Below are 23,199 nucleotides of genomic sequence, written 5' to 3'. Positions count from 1 at the left end.
TTGTTTAGTCTTCATTCTTAAAAGTTTATTACACTGGATATCTTATTTTCATCACTTAATGTATAAATATATATTGTATGTATATGTACATACAAAAAATAATTTTTATATGTCACAGTATAATTACTTAATGTATATTTATTAAAAGACTTATATAATTATTATATTGACTATATACTACCATAGTTTACCATATATAATGAACATTTTTTAACCCAAATTTTTGAGGGAAAAATAAGGATGAGCATTATATGCATGGGTATCACTAAAATACCTTGTATCCGTTCTTGTGTTTTGTAATTATTTGTTACACAAAATTTTTTGTACCATATGTTCAAAAATAAATCCTAAAATTATATTATAATATAAAAACAAGTATCTAAATATAAATAAGTGAAAAACTGAGTTAAAAAATTAAAACAAAAGAGTTTTCCCCTGAAAGTTTGGGCCCAAAACATGAGTGTGCAGTATACATGGGTGCACATTATACACGGCAAAATATGGCGGATGTGCATTATTTTGGTCACAGCAGAATAACTAGAAGCCTTGTCATTAAGTGACTCAAGGAAACTAAGTCTATTTTTAGTTAAACTATTAAAATTCTATTTTATTTTCTAGCTAAGCATCTATTTCTAGTTTAATGCCAAAAATTACTTAATTAAACTGGACTATGCTTCAGTCCATCTTCCAAAAATGTGAAATTATCCGGTCATCTACTTTATAAGAACATCAGCAAATTAAACAAGTGTAAGAGAACAAGTGGAATAAATGTAAAGACAGATTATTTTGTCTTCTTAACTATGTGTATGTAGCCTAATGTGCTAGGCATGAAGAATGTCTTTATGTTAATATTTGAGAGAGAATAGATCAATTTTAAAAAGATTGTTTTTCCAAAAGTTCCAAAACGTATTTGACTTGAAAAAGTCTTGTTGACGCTAATGTATTAAAAACATATACAGCAGGATGAAGAGGCTGAAAACCCTGACCCTCAACCTTTGAAACAGGTTCTTTCGAGTTTGCTCATAAAACTGCAGAAAAGGCTCTGCCACTCATGCGCTCGGCTCCTGAGAAAGCAGAGGTGCGGTCTTCCGCTTTATAGAGCGCTGACGAATCTGCATGCGCGACATCCATCGGCGGTATGCTCCTCCACCCCAAATAAAGACAAAACCAAAAGACATACTAAGCTCAAAGATGCACAAGCCCACAATCCCGTGGAGCAGCCTTTAACACGAATCGGTGTTCCAGCAAACCTTGGCCTACGCCACCGTCACCTCACTGGAACCACTGCAGACAACTCCCAGCTGGCCTCCCAGCTTCCGCTTCTTTCCTACTACATGGAAGTCAGGGTTCTTAACCACGTCTCTCCCTTCTTAGAACGTCCTGACAGCTTCTCACCAGAAGAACACCCCAACCCCCTACTAGTTAAAGAGAGTAGAGCACGGTGGTCAAGAGCAGAGTCCCTGGGGCCACACCACCTGGCTCTGGCACATTCAGACTGTGTGAACTTGGACAAGTTGTTTAACCTCATTGAGCCTTAGTTTTCCTATGGGTAAAATGGAGATAATAACAATGCCTACCTACATTATGAAGTTGATATGAGAGTTAAATGAGTTAATACATGAAGCGTTTAGAATAGTACCCCCACCCGATACATGACCTTGGCTTACAAGACCCTGTTAGATCTGATCCCCATTTACCTCTAACTTCATTGTCCCCTTGCTCCCTCCATACCAGCTTCTCCAGCCTCAGGGACTCTGACCTGTTCTCTCTTTTCTCTCTTACATTCTCTTTGACTTTTATCTCATATTATTCAGAACTCGACTAAAATGTAATCTTATCATTTTGCTTTTAATAACCACCAGACCTCTGCAAACTGTCATTCTCTATCCCATAATTCTGAATGATCTTTCTTATCCTCTAGCAGTATACGGAATTACATTTCCTCTTTATTTTTATTCTCATTGTGTGTCTCCTTCGCTGTGATGTAAGCTTCCTGAGGGCAGAGACTCTACATATCGTGGCCACTGTCATATCCTCGGTGCCCACTCCAATGCCTGTTATAGAGTAGGAACTTAAAAATTATGGGTTAAATACCAAAAGAAATAAAATGCTTACTAGAGCACAGTGGTTCTTCATAAATAAAATGCCACTTACTATTATTTTGAGATGATATCAGACCTGGACCAGAATTTAAAAATTATCTAGCTCCATTCATTTTAGAGATAAATAAGCAATAGCCCAAGTTTGCCAAACTTGTGGCAGGGCTCAGACTATCACCCGAATGCTAAACAGATAGGCATGTATTTTTAAGAGATAATCCTTTGAAAACTAATATTTCACTGGTTTTTATTCAGAGTTTAGTTCTGTGCAACTATATCCATAAGACTGATGAAGGGGGTCAGTAACCTCGGACTGAGGGGGCCGTGAGTAGCTGCTATTCTCGCTGCAGCTCCAGGCTACGTCCTCCTGTGGCTAGCTGGTCTAGAATTCCAGTTAGCAATCAATGTATGTGAATCAAAGCAGTGAAGACCGATTCTAAAATAAGACTATCTAGGTGCAGTATTTGTCCATTTTTAATATCCTAGCTCCAATTATTTCACAGAAACAGGAACAAGATAGCAAATGGCACCACGATGTGTGGGGACACTGGACAGGCAGACTCTGGGAGGAAGCGCAGGGAGAGTCGGAGCACAGAGGAGCCGCACCACGAGCAGCGCCCTGCGGTCCATGCGGAGGCGGGTGCAGTCGGTCGGTGGGAGGCAGGCTGGGTAGCAAAAAATGGCATTCTGGGAACTGTTCCTCTGAGACTGTTTCATAAAGGAGAAACAAAACAAAAACTCCTCTTTTCATTTTATTTATTATCAGTTTATTTATGGGAAGGAACGGAAGGCATGAGGAAGGAGGACAGGTAGGCATGGTTGGTGAATGGGAGACAATAGCCCATTAAGTGTAGTACCCCAATAATTTGGGAACAAACAAAGTCACCCTGAAATGAAATCAGCAAGAATAGCCTTGGGATGTTACTTATGAAATGTATTGGTAAGGAAGGAGCCTCCATAGAATGCAACACAAATAAAGACTGACCACTTTGTCTTAGGCCCAGAATGCCTCAAGCTCATGTAAGAAGACGGCCCTAACGGACCCTCAGGGTCTTTTATCCAGACCCAGCATCACTTCCTTTTGACCGTTTGCACTGCCATCTTCATTTAGCACCTGCTGCCTTCCTAACTCCCAGCTCTTGGCTCCATTTCCTGGATTCTGCTAAACAGGTCCTTCTTGGCATCACTTCACCTCAAACACCCCTCTGTGCAGCAGTCGCTGCAGTTTCCTGCAACTGGGTACCATCTTGGGGGCTGCTTATACTGGGAAGAAACCAGTCCTGTGGTCAGGCATTGAATAGAAAACAGACTACCATTTGTCACAGTGTAAGAAACATGTAACGTAATAGCAAAATGTCCTGATGCTTTAAAAAAAATGAGAATTTTGAGAACTAGAGATTAAGTACTTAGCTTCAGCTTCCACTGTATAACACGTGCTCCACTTCTTCATACCAAAAGGCACCAGAGTAGAATACCTCTCATGCACTAAAATGAGTGAGCATGATGCAAACATCTTTTCAGAAACAACAGTTTCCTTTGGTCATGATCAATTCTTCCCTTGGCAAAGAGTTCAATGAACTTTAAAACCCTACAGGTAATTTCTCCTGGTAAACCTGAAGCCTGACTTTCTAGTTTTTATATAAATCTTTTGGAGTTTTATTAGCATCATTCATGTCCCTCAGTAAGTAAGTGACTTCCCTGGAGACATAAAATTTTTAGTTTCTTGGGAGGCAGAGTTAAATATTTGATGCTGACCCGCTATGGAAACCCAGCCTAGAACTACACACCAGCTCTTACCTGTACATAAAGTAGAGACAAAAATTCCCCAGCCCATGAGCTTGACCCATTGTCCACAAGCCTTCTTTAAGTCAAGGGGGAGGAAATGGGATTGGGAAAGAGGGAGGGTGGGGGCAGGAGAGCGTCCTCAGGCTCGCAGACCAGACTTGGTGGGCCACGGAAGGTCAGGAAGTGGGGAAGGGCTGCTGTTGCACTGACCTGACATCTCCTTTAACTGAAGTCCTGATGGCTGACACTATTATTCCAGGACTAAACTTTACTTGCACTTCGTTTATTTTCAGAGAAAGACTGGGAAAAAGAGAACTAGACATGAAAGAGAGAAGTAGCTTATAACAATGGGGAAAAGAGAGAAAATAACAATGTAACAACAAGCGAGCAAGAAATGAAGAGAGAATGAACACATGCACATGGGGTGGGGGGAGTAGTCTTACAGGCTTAGACCCATATGAGTGAATATGTATCTGGGTTTATTAAAACGCTGCAAAATGATTCAGTCACTTGAGTGGCAATATTGGATCCACGACCCAAAGTCTAAGTAAACCAATAATAATTGCACCATTGTAACTTCTGGAAAGGAAAGCTACAGACCAATCCTAACTAAAACATGGGAAATGTGTGCACTCAACCACTGCATAGAGGTAATGTTCCCCAAACTATAACGAAGCTCTTGATGAAAGCAAAGAGTGTCATCTGAGGCACTCACCTCAATGGTCCCATGTAGGTTAGTAACAGAGAAGCTGTGTTACAGGACTTCAGACCTGAAGACAGGGATCTGAGAAGGGTCAGCTGAAAGTTGTGTGAAGGAAAGAAACTATGACGAATGGCTCTCTTAAACATTTCTGCAAGGGAACAATGGCAAGCTTGAAAAGCACTCCAGAAAGATAAAGATGTTTGCAGGCAGAGCTGTGGTAACAGCCCACACGAGGGAATCAGTGATTCCTCACAGGGGGACCTAGAGGTAGAGTTTAGTTGGAACAGGAGGTATTAGATTTCAAATAAACTTATGTTTTCTCCATTTAGTTTTTTTTTAATATTTTATTTATTTATTTTCAGGCAGAGAGGAAGGGAAGGAGAGAGGGAGAGAAATATCAATGTGTGGTTGCCTCTCCTGTGTCCCCCACTGGGAACTGGCCTGCAACCCAGGCATGTGCCCTGACTGGGAATTGAGCCTCGATTGTGTGGTTCACAGGCCCACGCTCAACCCACTGAGCTATACCAGCCAGGGCTCCATTTAGTTTTATTAGCTTGTCGTACAAATGTTTGCTCAGCACACGCCATAGGCTGTGCTGTGTTGGCCATTGGGGATACATCAGAAAAAACAACAATAAAAATTCAAAGTCCTCGATTTAATCTCAGATAAGCGCACACATCCCTTTTAAACTTCATAAAAAAAGAGTCATTTTCACTAGAAGTTCTCATTGTCTAACTCAGAATGGAACTTGCAGTTTCTGAAAGTGGAGTCCCTTTTTATAAACCACTGAGGAAAAACACATGTGTGGGTGTTCCAAAGTAATACTTGCTAAATACCTAGGATAAGCAATGATATCTGGAAGAAACATTGAATAAAAATGATCGACTGTCAGCTGATTTCTCAAAAGAAACTTTGCAGGCTAGAAGGGATGGGCAAGAAGCATTCAAAGTGATGAGTAGCAAGGATCTACAAGCAAAATTCCTTAGCAAAGTTATCATTTAGAATGGAAGGGCAGATAAAGAGCTTCCCAGACAAGAAAAAGCTAATGGAGTTCAGCATCAACCAACCAGTATAATATGAAATGTTAAAGGATCTTCTTGAAGAAGAGGAAGAAGAACAAGAACAAGAAGAAGACATGAAACAATAAAATGAATAATATGAAAAAATATGAACAATAAAATGGCAATAAATACATACCTATCAATAACTGAATCTAAAAAACAAAATAAACAAGCACAACAGAAACAGAATCACAGATACAAAGAACAGGCTGACAGTGACCAGAGGGGGGGCGAATTTCAGGGGAAAAGAGAAAGGGTTTATAGGAACAAGTAGAAAGGACACATGGACAAAAACTAGGGGGGTGGAAATGGGAGAGAGATAGGGAGGGCTGGGGGGTGGGCTGGGATGGGGGTAAAAGGCAGAAAACTGTACTTGAACAACAATTAAAACAAAATTAAATTAAAAAATATATAAATATATATAAAAGAATGTTTTGATGGTTGCCAGATGGGAGGAGAGAGGGGGGTGGGTTAAAAACTGTAGAGGGATTAAGAAGTACAAATTGGTAGTTACAGGGTAGTCGTGGAAATGTGAAGTACAGCATAGGGAATGGAGTAGGCAGAGAACATACATACGCATAATCCACGGACATGGACAAAGGTGTGGGGATTGCACGAGGGAGCAGGGGGCACTGGATAGAAGAGGGAAAAGGGGGGGGAACTCGGACAACTGCAATAACATAAACAATGACATACAATTAAAAAATAATCATTCAAGAAATCACTTAGCCATTGTTTATGCACTAATAGGAACTGTAAGAAATCAAAAGGAGTAAGCAAAGATCTTGCACCCAGGAGGTGATTAAGTCTTGTGAAGAAAAGGAGATTTACCTACCATGAAACAAAGTTTGCACAATATAACCAAGTGCCAGATTATTTAGTCCAGACAAAAAATAATTAACAACTACTTTCCAGTCATACTTCTCACTAAACTTTTAGCAAAACTTTAAGCAAACAATCTAAATGCATTTTGAATTTTGATCTCCTACTTTTTCTATTAGATGTGACCACATCACAGGTCATTAAAGGACAAAAGCCAGAGTATATGAAGTCTATTCAAGAAAGGGTTGCCACCTACCTCTCCTAGTGGCACCGAGGGCTCGTGTGCTCCATGGACTAAGGGTGGCCTCTGGCAGGAGTGCGGGAGCCAAAGATGAACAGTCTGAGGTATGAGAGACACTGCTGGTACTTAACTTTTAGCAGCCAGAGTCCTCAATAAGGCTTCTAATCGGGCCACAGCCCTTCAGTACTAATCAGTTTCTATTTTCTAGTCATGCTTGAAGTACCTACTTCTTTTTCTGTCATCTTAAATCCCTTGGCCTGAGCCAACGTGAATCATCTCCTGGAACGATAGAGTAGTTCTCACTCCATGAAGAAGTAGTTCAGGTGCAACATAAGACTCTTCTTCCATTTCCATTGCAAGGGCAAGGCTAGTTCTCTAACAGTGGGGATTTTCTCATGCTAATAGTCTCAGGCCTCTCAAGTCCATTCTTCCAGATGAATGTGTTCAAGTGATCTGTTTGTCCTTAAAGGGCCAACTAGATTCTAAAAGCATCAGATATCCAACTGTGAATTGAAGAAACCAGCTTTTTAAATCACACTTATACAATCTATATCTATATATTCTACTTGACCAAAATTATGCAAACTGAATTAACATAAACATATCTTTTTGAAATCTTTAGAATTAACTGTATATATGTTACTGAGTTCTCTATGACCTAAAGAATCATCTTGGTTTACTCTCCAAAGAGTTTTCCAATCTCATCCCCCAAAGGTTTCCATGTACCCCTATACTCTAGTCTTTAGAGTTCTCTGGACATGTCATATAATTTCACCTCTGTAGGTGTTATTTTGTAATGACCCATCTGCCTGAAATATATTTTTAAGCTCATTTTCCACTGACCAACACCTTATAGAATTTACTTGGTTCAGATATTCTCTCTCTTCAAATTTTCCCTGACTCCCTAGTTAAAATTAATTATTCCTCTAGAGTGCATTACTTTTACCTTTATTCATCACATTCTTTGTCCTACTTTACTGTTAGCTCTTTAGATGCCTAAATCTCCTACTATAGCTTGAGACCCATGAAAATAAGATTATGTAGTTTGCTCACTCACCTTTAAATTTCCAGTCCCTAGTACATGCCTTTCATACATAGTAAATATTCAACAAATGCTTGCTAGATAGATGGATGGGTGGATGGATGAATGGATAAATAACACATAGCATCTCAGCTTCCCTACACAAAAATTAACAGAGGATTGCTAAGGTCTTTACCTAGATCCATAATGTAATAATTAATCAGAAATGGAATCATCACAAATGTCTTATGATCCTTTAAAAGGGTATTAGTTCTTATTTAGGTCAGTAGACTTTGGAAAAACAAAACACTCCATTGACTCATATTAGAAAAGAGAGCGAAACCTCATAATAGTCTTATTCAGAACACTATAAGAGGAAATCCTTGTGGTTTTAGAACCTGTAGGTTCTAAACAAGGACTAGAATTAGGAAGAAACAGAGATAATGTAAAAGTAGAAACAAGCTAAGCAACATGATGGTAGTAAAGTACATTTCAAAGCCAAACAAAAATCAATTCTGAATTACTCAATAATGAACTATTAATACAATGGCTGCCCTCCATCCGTAGCTATGAGTGATGGCTACGTTTTCCTTGGGACCTGCAGGCTCACATGCCAGTGGGTGACGCTGTGCCTGCTGTTTCTAGCACTCAGGAAGCCCATGGAAATAAGGGGGCCATACAGAGTGGTTTCTGGTTTGGGTATGGTACAGATCAGAGATTTGAAAGCACGCAGACATCTTTTCCAAAGTAAACTGACATCAAAATAACCATTGCTCAAATAAGCATCAGTCTGCAAACACCTAGAAACACAAAAAGTACAAAACTATCAACAGTCATCCTACTGATGTCAATGTATGCGGAAGACATGCTCGTGTGCTTCATATACACATAGCATTGTCCCATATCCATTTCACATTTGCACAGGGACCTAAAATGCCCCATAATTGTGAGCCACAGGTTAGCCCTGACAGTCAGGCACACATATATGTGATAGTGGAGCTATCCTCATTATGATTTTCACAAGCTAACTTCATTTAAGTCATTGAGGTTAGAAGCTGAGACATTAGTCCCCATATCCCAAGTCTGGATAATACCATAATAGGACTGATTTCTATCTTCATGGAAACATATATTTCACTTACATCAGTCTCACCAACCATAAGGGCACAGAGAGGGGAACTTGGGCAGAGCTAACTCAGTGAGGCAGGGATGTGAGGCAGGGAGGTGGCAGGCATGGGGCAGGCTGACATGTGAGGATTTATTCGTTCATTCAAGTATTTATAGAGACCTATACTATGTGCTAAGCACTATCCTTAGTACTGAGAATGCAGCAAAAAAAACCACCAAAGGACAAAATTCTGCCCCATGAGTGGTAGAAGATACACAAACAGAATAAGTAAATAAAATATATAGTGTGTTAGATGTTGGTAAGTGACAAAGGTGAAGGAAAGGTAGGCAGTGCAGGAAAAGACATGTAATGTTAGAATCTCTCTTCTATTAATAGAAAACTCTATTAACTGAGCTTCATCTAAGATACTGGCATCTATAAAATAATATTAAGATAAAAATTACAAAATCAGTGATGCTTGGCATTTTTGTTCCTTATCCTTTAGGTGCTTTTTTCCTTGTTTAATGTGGCCTTTCTTTTCTCTAGGAGATCCCACATAAGCTACTATGGAACCGAAGCTACCAGTGCCCTAATGACCATTCCTTATCTTTCAACCCCAATGCCACATTACCAGATGAAGGTTTATTTCTAGATAATCTAACAGTCTAAAAGGAGGTATAACAACATCTAAATCCACTCCCTGACCCTCAGGAAATACATTTGCCTTGGAGATAATGCTGTAACCCCAAAAAGGAGGACTTTGAATGTCAGAAATTCCATGCATCTTGCAGATGATATAAGTCTAGAGCACAGGAGTCACATCTTCCCCAGGGACATATTATACCTAACACAGGGCCAGAGAGAGGTTAACCATAAATCTCTTTTACCCTAAAGACCCAATAAACCTACCTTTTATTTTTACTTGATTTCGGGAGTTTAGACTAGTCCTGGGAGACTCTTCCAGCTTTGTGAGATGTTTGCCTTCTATTGTGTGTTCTGGAAGCCTCACCAGGACACGAGGGGAGTGACATGCACTTAGCACAGCCAGAGACCAGAGCAAAGCCCCAGGATCTGTCAGCACACTTGTCATCTCCTACCAAACAGCTGGGAGTCAGGCACAGGTTCCTGTTTTCATTAAAAGCATGATTTGGGATTGCAACCTTTGTGAGTTCAAAAATTCAAGCACGAACACATGCACGCCCACAAGTTTCTATTTGGCTAAGGCTTCTGGGGAGCAGGTGGGAGAGCTATTTAGATTTTTTCCAATTAGTTGAGTTAGAAATTATAGTAAATAAACACTTCAAGTACATCTTCTACTCTCCTCCCCACGAGACAGTTCCCACATCATTGAAGAGCAGCTGCTTTGGGCTCTGAGGCAGCCTGTAGAAGCTTGGGCTGAGCATGGGTTCCGGTGGCCTGGCAAAGGGAATCTCAGCTACTGGGGAATAAGTTCTACCATCAAAATGTGTATTATGTCACATCATATACTGTAGCACGGAACAGAAAATATGCACGCTACAAGTCAGGAACTGTGCTCATTGCAGCTCTACAAACATTACCACATTTAATTATCTCAGCAGTCACATGAAAAGTTATTAATATCCCTGTTTTAGAGAGGAGGAAACTATCAGGGTCTCACAGCTTGTAAGTAGCTTGCAAATGATGAATCCAGAATTCACACCTCAGTCTGTTTTACCTGAAGTTAACTACTCTCTTAATAGAGACTGCATGTGATAATAGTATTGACACTGATGTTAATACTAATGGTGATCTGAAAATAATATGTGGTCCTAGAGAAATCATCAATTTCAAGGTTGACAATAGGAAAGAACTAGGACATTCAATGGAAGGAATTGGTCCGGCTAGGCCAAATTTATATTAATTATAGGCATTTATGTGAATCGTATACAATTATGCCTGATTAGAGCCAATAAGACATTTGTGTACAAAAATACATCAGAGTAACTTTGGTCTGAATTTTATTTGATTAGAATGGTGAGCTGTATGCCTATGTAATCAGACTTCACTGTTGCTCAGGTTCTGATGCGCATCTCTGACATCTCTATAGCATTTTGTCCTTTATAGGGTATGCTTTTGGAGTGTCCTCAGTGCCAGGCATTATCAGATGTTGAGCGGAAAGAAGTAGTCAATGGTAATAAGATAGGGCCTTGCCCTGGAGAATACTGGGGTCTGATCATTTTCTCCTGACCCTCCCTGTGAATTAGGTATGATTATCACTATTGTGTAGATTAGGGAACTGAGACCGAAACAGATGGAATAGCTCACACATATAGCTTAGTTCTCTATCCACAATTAAATGGTGAAATTTATTGCTAATTAATGAAACACCTAGATTTGACACCAAAAGAAATCTCTCTCTCTCTTTTTAGAAAATATTTTCTTTTCTTTTCTTTCTTTATTTTTAGAGAGAAGGGGAGGGAGAAAGAGAGGGAGAGAAACATCAGTGTGTGGTTGCCCCTCACGTGGCCCTCACTGGGGACCTGGTCCTGCAATCCAGGCATGTGCCCTGACTGAGTACTGAACCAACAACCCTTTGGTTCTCAGCCCGAGCTCAGTCCACTGAGCTACACAAGCCAGGGCTCTCTTTCTCTTTTAAAGAAACCAAAAGTCTACCCATCCTCTCTCATTTAGGGAAACCTCACTTTAATTTTTTTAATGAAATTTCCCATCTACTTAGCCCAATTAAGCATTCAGTGATTGAGACCAGCTTTATGAGTGAAAATGAAGAGCCAATTAGAGTGATGTGACTTAATAAAAAACAAGGCACAATCAGCTTGCCCATGTACCTAGACATCCTATATACACGTCACTCTTCAAGGAGCAGAGTATTCTAATTAGGTAAACATTTACTCTCATTCAGGGAAGGGAAAATTCTTAATAGTGAGTAAATAACCAACACTATCTAGCTTAATTCCATGGAAATCAGGAAGGAGAAAAAATGAGGACAATGTTTGATAGAGGGGAGGATAAGAATAAGAAGCTTGAAAATAAAAAATATGAACAGTGAAAAGACAGCAAACTCACAGTTATTAACAACCACACCTAAAACAAAAGCAAACTAAGCGAACAGCTAGATCAGGAGCAGAACGATAGAAATGGAGATCACATGGAGGGTTAGCAACAGAAGAATTGGACGAGGAAGAGGGGAGAAGGTACAGAGAATAAGTAGCATAGATGGTAGGTAGAAAATAGACAGGGGGAAGGGCAAGAATAGTATAGGAAATATAGAATCTAAAGAACTTGTGACACATGGGCATAAACTAAAGGGGGGTATAGTGGGGCAGGGGTGTGCAGGGTGGAGGGAAATGAAGGGGGAAATGAGACAACTGTAACGTCACAATCAATAAAATATATTAAAAATAGATACCAAAAAAAAGAATAAGAAGCTTGAGACATTGCCCACTGCAGGGCCTTCAGAGGACAGGGCATTAAAGCTTTACCCTGTGTTCATGTTTCACATGCATGAACATGAGAATGAATCAGAGAAGGTGCATGGCCAGATCTTTATAGTGGGAGCTGAAAATACAGATAATTCCCAGTAAGGCAAATTTCCATATTTAAAACACGGTTAGAAAAATAAAGTCTCCCAAACCAAAGACAATGAGCTGCTTGTGTACAGGATTCTCTGAATCACGTTGCCCATCCATCGATGTAGGTAATCAAAAATTGCTAGAGGGAAAGTCAATTAGCATTTGCATCAAGAGGCTTTGCAGAGTAGGCCCTCTGAGAACGGACCTATCAGTCCACGCTTGCGAGGCCATGTCCATTCCAGACTCATTGCCATTCACAAGCCTGGACTCATTAACATTAAGCAGAATGTCAGGAATCAAGACCACAGGATGACGACAGGGCATTGTCCCTTTGTACCTTTCAACTATAAAACGAATGTGCAATGACATTTGGAGTAGCTAGTGTGACTAATGTCAATATTTACACTGTTTGTTGAGAGAATATTAATAGCTAATACATATTTATTGAGGACTTACTATATGTGGGGCACTCTTCCAAGCACTTTTACATGGATTAACTCATGGGATCCTCACAACAACCCTTTGAGAAAGGCAATATTATTACCCTCATTTAACACATGAGGAAACAGGCAGAGAAGTTAATAAGTGTCCCCAAGGTCACACATTTTAATAAGACTATTTTTGTGCCATAGAAGTATGACAAATTTAAATTAATTGTTATAAATTCATCTGAAGGGACTAATGTCCTGGCTACTTCAAAACAAGACTGAGGTCCCTCTGGACCCTCAGCCAGTAGAGGATTTCAATGTTAAGCTGTCTCATTTACCCATACAATACCCTCGGTGGCTTGGTCAGGCCCAGGCATAGGGCAGCTGGTCAATAAATGCTGACTAGGTACTCTGCTTACTTCAAATTGCACAGTATCTACATCGATATGATCATTTTAAAAGGCGTTTAAAAGCTAGCACAGTCTGAATTGATTTTGATGATCAAGTCTATCATTTATTAAACCCATTCATCTGCCTGCCTGCCTCTCTCTTACACACTGTGATTAACGCTATATTGTCATTTATGTTGACATTTTCATCCAAGGACCTTGATGTGTATTGTGAGCCTGATCCTACTCATAAAAACATTCATGCATTCCAGGGAGCGCATTCACTCACACAGACTCTGAGGCTTTATCCAAGGCTGCAAACCGGCAGGCAGCTCAGAATTCTGCTGCAGATGCATCTTGCTTGGCTGGCAGTGTTTAAGAATTGTATTTGAATGTGTAGACCAGACCCATTTCTCTTGGTGGGGAGGAAGAAAGGCCTATTCACACATTTAGTTACCTGCCTGGCCCCCAAAGTGTTTAAGTTTGTGAGCTCTCTGATCTACAGGTACCTAGGAATTTGGAGTCCATTCAGGTTGATAGCAACCTTTTCAGGCAATAGGGAAACTAAACAACTTTTATTCCAAGCTACTCCCTCCATATATACATACCTAGTTCTCCTGGAAAAGACTCAGAAACTCTTCACTCCTGTTTTCAAGGCATCTCTGAGATATAACCATCATTGTATGAGTTATAAATGAATGAACTAAAACCCAGGGACGAACAGACAATCCTACAGGTTTCTGGTAATAGGAATGCTATAAAATAGAACAAACCCTTTAGCTGAGTTTTACCTGCTTGAGTGGTGTTCCCTGTTATGCTTTTCTTTCTAAAATGCCATTTGCAAAGAAATGAGATTTGTTCAAGACATCACTATGACTCGCTCTTGGTCTCCACTTTTCTAGCCAGCCTGGACAAAAGAGAGGATGACTTGGAGGTGAAGCACGGCTAAAGTGAAGAACCACAGCCGTGTGTCCTGAATGACAGAGATGAAGGGTTTATGAGGGGCGTACACTCCTCTCTATTTTGACTTGACCTCTTGGATTCAGCTTTTGGTTCAATGTGGAGTGGTGGTCAACGGGATCTCTCCAAGGGCCCCAGCATTATTACAGAGTGGATCTGTCCACGGCTTAGAGTGCAGCAGTTCTAATCAGTACTTCCTACATTGTGGACATTTATGTACCACTGGTGTAGAACTTTCCATTTCTTCCTGTGGTCTCCCACTGCCTAGCTCTCCTGCTCTGGCCCATTAGAGAACTCGACTGTGAAATTATCCGAGAGTAAATGGCAGGCCCTGTCACTGGTCTGCTGAGAAGCCTGTATCTTACAATAAGATCCTTTCCTATTTGCTGTGTTGGGAGATACGGAGGTCTTCTTGACATTCTCTCTGTCTTTATTTTTTGCAGTAGGAATTGTGCTAAGGTGGTGTCAGGGACCCTAGATCATTTGCTTGGAATATGATGAGTAACACATCAACAAATATGACAACTGATTATGGAGTTTTGTTGCTCAGTTTTCTACTTCAGGAAGGCTGCACCTTAGTTCTCATGTTGATGTAGAGTCACCTTATCTTATAAAAATCTGAGACTCCCTTTTTTCAAATGTTGTCTCTGATTCTGAATTATCTAAAAGTATTTATGGTCACCAGTCCCAGATGCAAATAGTGCTCTTCCCAGTGCCTGTAATGAGTTGGCCACTTCCTCCTCTCTGTAGCTCAAGGATTCTGCTCCTCTGATCAAAGTTCATAAATAGACAAAATTGGACTCTCTGTGGCTCCACCCCTAGAGCCCAGACTTCTCTGCCCTGATGCTTCTTCTGCCCACCCGGGGTTCTCCAAGAACCAGTGCAGAGCTCACTTAGGTTTGCCCCTCTCGGGAGGACCTCCAAGTGCTGTATCTTTCACCAGTTCGGTTCCTGTTCCCTCAGGAACTGGTTCTGCTTAGTTGTTCATAATGGTAATCCCTGACGGCTCCCACCAAGCAAACAATTTTGCATTTCGGTGTTTTCAAAGAAGAAATTTCTTGTGTCAGTGCCTTACCCCAAGGGAAGACCAACGAGAACCACAGCCTCTGTACATGGGCCACATTGACATTGATATAAACCCAGATTTTTTTATTGTGTATGCTATTACACTTGTCCCAGTTTGCCTCCTCCAGCCCACTCCCCACTTCCATAGTCAATCCCCACACTGCTGTCCATGTCTGTGGGTCCCTCTTATATGTTCTTTGACTAATCCCTTCACCTTCTTTCAGTTGGCCCCCCGTGGTGCCTCACTCACCCCCTGGTTGGTCCCATAGCATGAAAGAATAAACTAAACTCGGTAGAGGAACTGTGGGTGGCCAGTAAGATTCTGCACAGACAGCAGGAACTCTGCCTCCAGAGCTCTCTCCTGTCTGCTTTCCACTCCTAAAGTAGCAGCAGCAAGCTGCTGTCACCCCGAGAGGATGGCTCATAGGATGGTCTCTTTTGGGACACTGACTCCAATAAAAATAAGACCTCCTGAAGTAGACAAGACCTGAATTCAATAAGGAGTTCACTGTCTAAGGAGGTGGAAGGTGCATGAAAATTAAAAAAAAACAACCAGGGTCTGGTGCCTCAGTGTCTCCTACCTGTGAGGCTGTGTCTCACCTGAAAGGACAAGAGCCCAGTGCAGTGCTGCAGAGTCAGCAATGTGCTCTGAGCTGGAGGTGCGGGAAGAGCATGTGAGCAGAGGAGGCACAGCACTTTTATTTTTGAGTACTGCATCATCAGTCCCGGAGCCAACCTGAACCTTGTTTTCTAACAACCAGGGATCAGAAATGACATAAGGAGGAAAAAAAGAATATTGTTGGCACCTCATGAGGCCCATCCCTGTGGCAGGATCAGGGCTCAGGTGCCAGCATTTTTTCTTCCCTTGCTCTGAGTTGAAGAGGTGCTATGATGGCAAAACTCACTGGAGCAAGGGAAACTGCAGTGGCTGGAAATGTCTTTGTCCCTAAAATACCCCACTGACTTACAAACAAGAGGAGGGCTGAGAAGGTGCCAGTCCGTAGCCCTGAAAACAGGACGTGGCTCCCTGGGGAGAAGTGGTGCCCTGCAGCCTCAGCATTGGCTGGGCTCCCACCACCAAAGCATCTGCTTCATCCAGCGTCAGCCCACAGGACTTTTCAAGGGCCTGGACTCCCTAAACAGACATGACTGAAGCCACAAAATCCCTGGGCAGAAAAGCAATGTTGGTTTACAGGGAAGCTTCCCCAATTCTCTAGGGAAGAGGAAGAATGGGCTCATGGAAGAAATGGAAGGGAGGCTTTGGGAGGGATGACTTTGAAGGGAAGAGATATGGGGTTTAAAGAGAAAATGTGATCTTATGGGAAATAACTGCTTCGGTTATTTTCTAAGAAGACAAAAAAATAACAATGATAACAAACAACTGACTGCTTTGTTTGGTGCCTGGGATCCTGAAGACCTGCCTGGCCTCTTGAAGGTTATTGCACCAACTGATTTGCCCTCTCAATCAAGTCTTTGAGTCAAATCACTTGAGAAAAGTTGGCAATTGCTTTAGTCAAGCAATTTCCCAGATAGGTACACTGAGGCTGGACAACACCGGAGACGACCTAACAACTCTGAGATGGAGGCGAGAACCTGTGGCAGAGTATCCTGTTTCCACAAGACGCAGCCACAAGTAGGGTTGTCTCCTAGTGCAGCAGAAACACAGAGACAAAACCCCTCAAAACACACCCTCTCCTCTCATTTGGGGTATTATTGAAATCACCGCTGCCTCTCACCACTGAGGCTGTTAAAGCAGGTTCTATCTCCATACCGTGGGGCAAATGAAACCTCAGTCTTTCAAAGTGATTCATTCAAGGTCACAGTGAACTAAGGCTAGAAATGAGAATTCTTTTCTCTAAGTTCAATTTTTAATTACATCATTCCACTCCTACTAGATAAATCTTGTATTATGGGTACCTTAAAGATAGAGGTAATTTAGGAGGATTTGTATGGATGTGGAACAATGGGAAATGAACTAAAAAGTATTGGTCTCTGGCGATGCGGGACCTCCGGGGCCTACACGAGAGACTGGTACAAATCACTCCGGAGTGCCAGGTCAGTTAGAAGTGAGGAGACCAGTAGCTTCTAAACTAAAATCTCTTTGAGTAGTTAGGTAAAGGAAAAATTAAATTATCAGATAAAAAATGTCCTTCCTAGGAACAAGTAAAAAAATGACAACAAAACAAGCAAATAAAGAAGAAAATTAGCACAGACATAATAGGCCCATTTAAATACAAGTCCTTCAAACACAATCTTCGGAGTATTTTGCTTTCCAAATAAAATCCTCTCACCCTTTCTTCTTCAACATTTTAAATCTTCAGATCAACACTAAGAAACCTGAGAAATACTTCCCCTCTAAATCAATACTGGAAAGTGAATAAAGAATTGTTTTTAAGTCCATATTTCCCTGAAGTGCCCTCCTTCCACTTCACAATCATATTAGCACTGAAAAAAAGAAATTCACAGACATCAGACATACCTACTTCAACTACAGACCTATTCATGGCCTCACTCCTCTCACACTGAGCTACAACACATTCCACGTTCCAGATATTTCCAGGTTCACAGTCCCCATCACTGCCTTCACCTTCACCAGGAGCTCAGCAGCTTAAAATCCCCTAGGACAACCAGTGGCCATAGGCACTCAGGGCCTTACAGGTACGAGCCCCTCCCCACCACACACACACAGTGCTGACGCAGCCTTCCTGACACAAGTTAGTTAATTTCTTTGTGAGGATCTACTTTCTTCTCCCATCCACCAGGGAATGTCCCTAGAAAGGAGGAGAGATGGGGTGCCCAGCTACAGCCCTCTAATAAGATGAGCCCTCTGAAGGCAAGGAAAGAGTCTGAGAAGGGCGGAAAGTGATGTTGGGAGGCTCAGAATGTGGAAACAGTGAGTGTTCTCATTTTAACCATCAAACCTAATTCACCAGGACAGCCCAGGCTGGCTCTCTATACACCCCTGGGTGTATGGGGCCTGCCTTCCAGCACTCCCTCCCTTACTGCTCAGTGTCACCCTGAGCCACCGTCCCTGAAGAAGTCACTCGTGTCCACCTCCTCCCCCTGCCTCCTTGCGGAGCAGCTACCAAAAGCATGGCACTGCCATCACGCAGCTGTTATGTAAATGGACTCTGCTGAGTGAAGAAGCAAGCAGTAATCTGTAAACCACCAAGTGAAAGTTCACTGTCACCCCAACCTGGGACAACGTGCTCTGGAAGGACGGGAGCTCACATTAGTGCTGCAGCTCAAAGGCAGGGATTCGTCCTGGGCAGGCTGTAGGGAGGTACCCAAGCCCACGGGGGTGGTCTTGATCCTCAGCCAAAGGGCCTTCTTTTGTCCCTCGAGAGATGCAAATTTAGGTGGAGGAGCGCACCTTTGTACCAGGAGGACTAGATTAGGCATCTACGACCAATCTTGAATAGGAAATTAATAGAAACAAATGTCTACCTCTCTTTGAGTCCTGTTTCAATTAACTTTGTGGTGGAGAGGGGTTTGCAAGGAGAAGGCATGGTGTGTTAAAAACAAGAAGCTGAGGCTTGGAGACTTGTCTTTCTTTCTTTTTAAATGGATACTATAGTCTCAGGGGAAAAGCTGGGGGCGACAACACCTTCTGCCCGGCACTCTCCACGCGTGATGCGGCGCCAGCCCCACCAACTGTCTGCAGACAGGGTAACTGTCACTCTTCCCGCTCTGACTTCTTGCTTTCAGATCAGCGGCTGGCAGGTTCATCTGCTTCTGAGCAGCCTCGGAGCCACGTCAGTGACACTGGCTACGTCAGCAAGAGCAATTGGAAGGGAGGTGGACGCCACTGCCAGCAGCAGTGGGAGGGAAAATTCTAGCCTTAAAGAAAAGTCTCAGGTCTATCTGTCTGGCTGACTCTCTCGAATTGACTTAAATGACTGCCCGTGATTTCAAAAGACCAGGAGAAGATGCGTAGTTTTGCCCCATAAGGAGGAATCCTGTTAAGGCTCGGAGTACGGGAGCATTTAGTTAACATGATGACCGGCATCCACTTCCAAGCCCCTTGTGTAGAGCCTGCTCCCTAGGAGAAGGTGGGCTTCAAATGTATCAAAAGTTGCAGCCAAGGTGAACACCACCACGTAGCAGGTGTCTAAAGCCCCACCACACACACTTTACAGTTATTCCTACAGTCACTCCGGCCTACTTTGTGTCATCGATAGTTCTAGGTGCTTTCGGTTTTGTCACTATCATAATAAACAGCACACCATAACCAATTTGATGAGGACCTTGACATGAATGCCAAGGTCTGTTTTTTTGTGTGTGCGTGTTTTTTTTTTTAAAGGTTTGAAAGCCTGGGCTCTCCGGAACGGCAATCCTGTGAAGTTCACGGTGGCAAAGGTAGGATTCCAGACCATCATCCTATCAACCACCTCTTGGTCCAGAAGGCCAGGAGGCATTATGTGACCAAGATATGACCAAAAATGCTTTAGAAGATCCTGTTCTGGGAAAGAAAGAAACCCCGAGGTCCGGGTGAATGGAGGGGTCCAAACTGAAATGTCTTTTCAAACCCAGACACACTCAGAGAGGAGAAAGCCCCTCTGCTAGCACAGCCCTGTCCTTCCCGAATCCACCAAAAGCTGCAAGAGAAAGACAAAATTGTTTGCAGATCGAAACTTCTGGTGATTGGATTCAAAGAGACTACTTGGTTCCGTTCGTGGATACCGAAGGCAAGTGTCAGATTTCAGAAAGCAGCAGTTTTCATCCTGGTAATTGTATGACTGTAACCTGTGGAATAATGCTCAGTGGCAGGCTGTCGTGGGAGTTTGATTTGACACTATAATTAATGACGATTATCAGTAGCTCATTGGGCAACCAAGGTCAAGCCACTTGATTTCCCATGCCTGAGTTTCTTCACCTGTTTTCTTGCAATAATCCCATTTCTTTCCAATAAGCCAAAGATGAAGAAGTTAAGCTGCTTTCCAGGGTTACAGAGGATCACATCTTAAAAATACTTAAGGTGATTACTAGAAGAAAAAGAATCAGAAATGTCACACTTGGAGTCACTCACCCCATGTTTACCTCCAGCTTTCCCTGGAAGGCATAACTGTCATGCAGCCCACCTGTATCAGGGGCTCTAACGTGGGGCCTTGAAGACCACGGGGGCTGTGGGTGGGCGTTAAGAGGAGCCCATCCACTCTGATCTCTGGCGCATGATATCCAAGACACAAAAAATTTAAGAACCACAGCTGTACAGGAAGCCTTGGTGACAGGTATCTTAAAGCCAGTGACATAAGTCCATGGAGAAGACACATCAGGGAGGTGGCCACAGAAACCAAGAGAAATATGTAGGACTGGGATCTCAAGAAAACCAGGACTTTGCCTTGACCCTCTGGGCCCTCTATTTAAGGGCCCAGATACAGAAGAAGGGATTTTTTTTCCCATCAGTAATGCCTAGAAGATCACTAATAATAAGCACAAGAAACGAACGATTGAGGAGGGCATAGGGTAGGGAGCACCTGAGCTGCCAACCCACCCAATCAGCCTGTTAAAGGAAAGCCTTGGAATTCCACAGGGCTTTGGGGAGAACGGGCGGCTTTACCACAAAAGGGCTGCAAACCATCTTGTGTGCCAGGTGAGAGAGGAGGACGGGCCTGGGTCTGCTGATCGGGTAGCTAATTCTGTAATATCAGAAGGGCGGTGAGTCCTACTATGTCTCCCGAAGGAGACCTAAGTCCCAGCCCTGACGGAGGACTCATGTTTGGACGAGAAACTGAAGGGAATAATTGTAAGGAAGCACTTCAAGAAAAAAGGCCCAAAAGATGGACAAGAACTAAGTTATGATCTTCAGAGACCAGGACAGAAGGGTACATAAAGAGAAGAGAGGGAGAGAAAGAGAAAGAATTTCATTCTAATTTCTGAGAGCTAGACAGCGCATATAAAAGGATCTAAACACTTATAGAGCAATTTACAGTTTACAAAACATTATGACATCCACTATCTCATTTAATCCTTATCATCCTGAAACGCTGGCTTTATTGTCTCCATTTTACACACGAGGAAATTGAGACTAAGAAGGGAGGGTTATGCGATGTGCTCAAGGTCACCTGGCTAAAATCAGAGCTGAGGTGCACCCCCATGGCCCCACACTCGTCCTGGTTATCTGTCGCCCACCACCAAAGGCTTTTCATTAACTCAAAGGGCAAGGCTGATGTGGCTACAACAGACACCACCTGCCCCCACCACTGCCACTTCCCCTAAAATCTGGGGCAGGGCAGCCCCCTCAGGTGCCAGGGAGGCGACCTGAGTGACGCGGAGCCACAGAATGGGGTTTCCCTGTCCTGCAGGGCTTGAAGAGGCCAGCAGCGGAAGCTCTTAAACTCAGGCAGCCAAGTAACGTTTAGGAGGAGTTGGGGACTTGGGGCTTAACGTGTGAGGGGCAGTGCTGGGTGAATTTCCTTCCGCGCGACTGGGACTGAGCGTCTGCGCCCGCTTCTCCAGTTCAGCTCCTCAGGCTCGCCCCTGCCCCGCAGGTTCCTCTATCGGTTCGCCAAGTGCGCGGGGGAGCCTCCAAGGCAGGGGATTGGGGTGCAGTGTTGGGGGTGACAAAGCAGGCGGACGCTGGGGCGAGATCTTGCACTTCTGATCCTCTGGGTCAGGGCAAAAACACAAGAAAGCCCTGACTGGAAGTTTGGGCATCCAAGGTTTCAGATCAAGTAGCAAGTTGTCAAGAGAAAGGTAGAGGTGGAAGTCTGGGATGGGGATGGTGGTAGGGGAAAAAGGGACAGTCAGGTGGAGCCCCTTCCCACACAGCCCCTCGTGACCCCGCGGGTGGGTGGCTGGTCCACCTCTGCAGCCCAAGGGTTCGGAGAACGCGCAGGGCATCGGGCGCCTCGGCGCAGCGCAGCTTCTCCTCACCCAGCTCCGCGCTCCTCCCCACCTGCCCGCCGCTTGGCCCCGCCGCGTAGACTCACAGTCCGCAGGAACTGGATCTCGTCCTCGCCGCCTTCTCCCCCTTCGGCCATGGCTCCCAAGGCGTTGGTGCTGCCCCAGCCTCCCGCGCCTCTGCTTTCCTCGGCAGTCTCTCGGAGTGCGCTGGCTGCTGCTGCGCTCTTCTCTCCTCCTCCTCCTTTCCCTCCTCCTCCTCCGGCTCCTGGCTCAGCTCAGCAGCACCGAGCTAATCCCCGACCATATAGGGAGCTGGGCTTACACTCCACTGCACTGCAGAGCGCCAACGCCAACCAAGCAGCCCGCCTACCCCTCTCACCTCTCGCCCCAGCCAAGAGCGCGGCAGCCGCGGGCCTGGAGGCGAGCGCAGCGCCAGGCGCGCGGTGCGGGTGGGGCGGCGTGGGGAACCAGGCGCGGACCGATGGACCTCCCCTCACTGCACCGCACCGCACCGTGCTGCGCACTCAGCGGAGGCGCGCAGCCTGCGGCGACGAGAGGGTGCCCCCTACCCTGCTCCTTATCCACAAACAAAGGCTAGTTGCTTAGCTCCAGCGCACCAAGACTAGGTACCAATCCTCACGCTTTGCCCACTTTGCCCTCGTGTGCGTTTGTGTTGAACTCGAATGCCTTGTTCAGACCCGAGTGTCTTAGAAGGAGGAGAGGGGTGTGCCTGTGGTTTGCTGAGAGGCAAGGAGAAAAGGGTACAGTGAGCGTGCTTTCCACTCGTAACAAAGTTTGCTACTCCCTAGATATCCCTTTCTGCACCTTAAAGGAGCCCCTTCCCCTTCAATATCCAATCAGTACGTTTCACCAAACCCCTTGATTGTCCATTGTTGTCGGGCAGAGTAACTTTTCTCTGTACCTTAGGAGGTTTCCGGGGCTCCCCACTCCACCTGCAGTTCAGAGGTCAGGTGGCATCAGATTCTTCGCTCTCTGCCCACCCCTCATCTACACTTACTCTACAGTTTAGCATGCCAGCTCTGTGGACACTAAAGGGGAGTATATACAATGAGGGCCTTTCCCTGTCCTTGGGCTGCTGACATCCTGCCCGTCCTCAGGT

The 23,199-nt window shown here is 43.7% G+C and overlaps 1 protein-coding gene across 1 annotated transcript in view; it reads right to left on the bottom strand.

Annotated features, from left to right (window-relative positions):
• The window catches only part of RYR3 (ryanodine receptor 3), a 521,285-nt gene extending 498,813 nt beyond the window's left edge, over positions 1-22,472 (bottom strand). Inside the window, exon 1 of the mRNA XM_037056141.1 lies at positions 22,166-22,472. Coding sequence (XP_036912036.1) covers positions 22,166-22,216 — 51 coding nt within the window. The 5' untranslated portion in view covers positions 22,217-22,472. The remainder of the gene's footprint in view (positions 1-22,165) is intronic.
• Between the last annotated feature and the right edge of the window lie 727 nt (positions 22,473-23,199).

Source organism: Sturnira hondurensis, unplaced genomic scaffold (assembly GCF_014824575.4).
Source record: "Sturnira hondurensis isolate 20B ecotype Veracruz unplaced genomic scaffold, ASM1482457v3 Scaffold0008782, whole genome shotgun sequence".
NCBI classification, from domain to species: domain Eukaryota; kingdom Metazoa; phylum Chordata; class Mammalia; order Chiroptera; family Phyllostomidae; genus Sturnira; species Sturnira hondurensis.
The sequence above is the reverse complement of the archived record's forward strand: the minus strand, read 5'-3'. Positions and strand labels throughout refer to the sequence as shown.